The sequence below is a fragment of the Amphimedon queenslandica genome, unplaced genomic scaffold (assembly GCF_000090795.2).
Source record: "Amphimedon queenslandica unplaced genomic scaffold, v1.1 AMPQUscaffold_3237_Cont24765, whole genome shotgun sequence".
Taxonomy (NCBI): Eukaryota; Metazoa; Porifera; class Demospongiae; order Haplosclerida; family Niphatidae; genus Amphimedon; species Amphimedon queenslandica.
Genome location: NW_003556432.1, coordinates 1 through 1,386, shown reverse-complemented (window position 1 = coordinate 1,386; position 1,386 = coordinate 1). Strand labels below are relative to the sequence as shown.

At 34.5% G+C, this 1,386-nt stretch overlaps 1 protein-coding gene across 1 annotated transcript; it reads left to right on the top strand.

Annotated features, from left to right (window-relative positions):
- Positions 1 to 38: 38 nt before the first annotated feature.
- LOC109593000 (transmembrane protein 33 homolog) lies at positions 39 to 1,386 on the top strand. Its single transcript, XM_020008272.1, has 3 exons — positions 39 to 156; positions 775 to 858; positions 1,087 to 1,386. Exons 1-3 carry the CDS (start codon positions 137 to 139, stop codon positions 1,247 to 1,249), a joined length of 267 nt encoding a protein of 88 aa, XP_019863831.1. The 5' UTR covers positions 39 to 136; the 3' UTR covers positions 1,250 to 1,386.

Here is a 1,386-nt window from a genome sequence, read left to right as displayed (position 1 = left end):
GCTAATAATATAGAATTATTATTAATTTACTATTGTTATTATTAGTAAATTATTAGTAATCTCAAGATGGGCTTCAGTAAACCAGCCCCCAATCCATAGGTTCATTGCTTATTGTGAAGTGTTCACATTTCCTATTATGCTATGGGAGATACTAGCGTGAGTGAATATGTACATGTACTTATTGTACAGTTGGTATAAGTCAAGGGAGATTGATGTTATAAATAATGTACTTATGCTGTGTAGCAAGTTTGAGCTGATTCCAAATTCAATTTTTCAAGTTACGGCCATTTTTTAATGAGCCAAAATCTGAAAAATATCCAAGGCTATAAGCCCATGATTTTTTCGGAAAAATGGCTCCGAAATCACCCCGAATTTTTATTACATTTTTTGATACATATTGATGTCCTTATGCTGTGTAGAAAGTTTGAGCTGATTCCGACTTCAATTTTTCAAGTTACGGCCATTTTTAAAAATGAGCCAAAATCTGTAAAATTCCCAAGGCTATAGCCCATGGTTTTTTCCAAAAAATGGCTCCAAATCACCTCAAATTTTTATTACATTTTCTGATACATATTGATGTACTTATGCTGTGTAGAAAGTTTGAGCTGATTCCGACGTCGATTTTTCAAGTTATGGCAATTTTGAATAATTTACCACTTTCCTGTACTACATGTACATATCCATGCTTTGTAATCAAAATTGTTCATCTTACACATGTATGTACATTTTAAATTCTAAGCATGATTCTCTCTTTCTCTCTCTCTTTCATTACAGTGGTCATATGTTCATTCTTGCTCCTTTGTTTTATTATAATTTTCTAAAAATGAGATACACCTCAAGGAGAAATGGCAGTGTTAAGTAAGAACTACATGCACTACGTATGTACATGTGTATAAGAGAACAACCATATGCATGTACATTTGTTGTATTGATGCTTTCACTTTTACTCTCGCCATTTTTTCTCTCCATTTTATTCTTTTTCTAACCTCTCTCTACCTCCTTGTCTCTCTTTCTTTCCTATTTCCCTCTTTCTCCCCTCTCTCTCTCTCTCTCTTTTCCCCTCCCTCTCCCTCCTCTCTCCTCCAGGATGGTATTTAGTGAGCTCCATACTTCTGCCTGTTTCATTGCTGCTCACAGAAACTGTCCCACAATTATATCCAGTATCATTTATAAAATGGACTCTGTCATATCAAGACTAAACCCAATAGTAACTACAACTACTCCTCCTCCTCCTCCTCGAACAGAGTGAAGAGAGAGAGAGAGGGAGGGACAGTGTGTACGTGTATATGTATTAATAATACGATAATTTGTATGTGGCATACGTTTAGTAATTTTTTGTTTTATTTTTATTTAAAAAGAGAGAAACTGTTTGTAGAGATAGAGAGA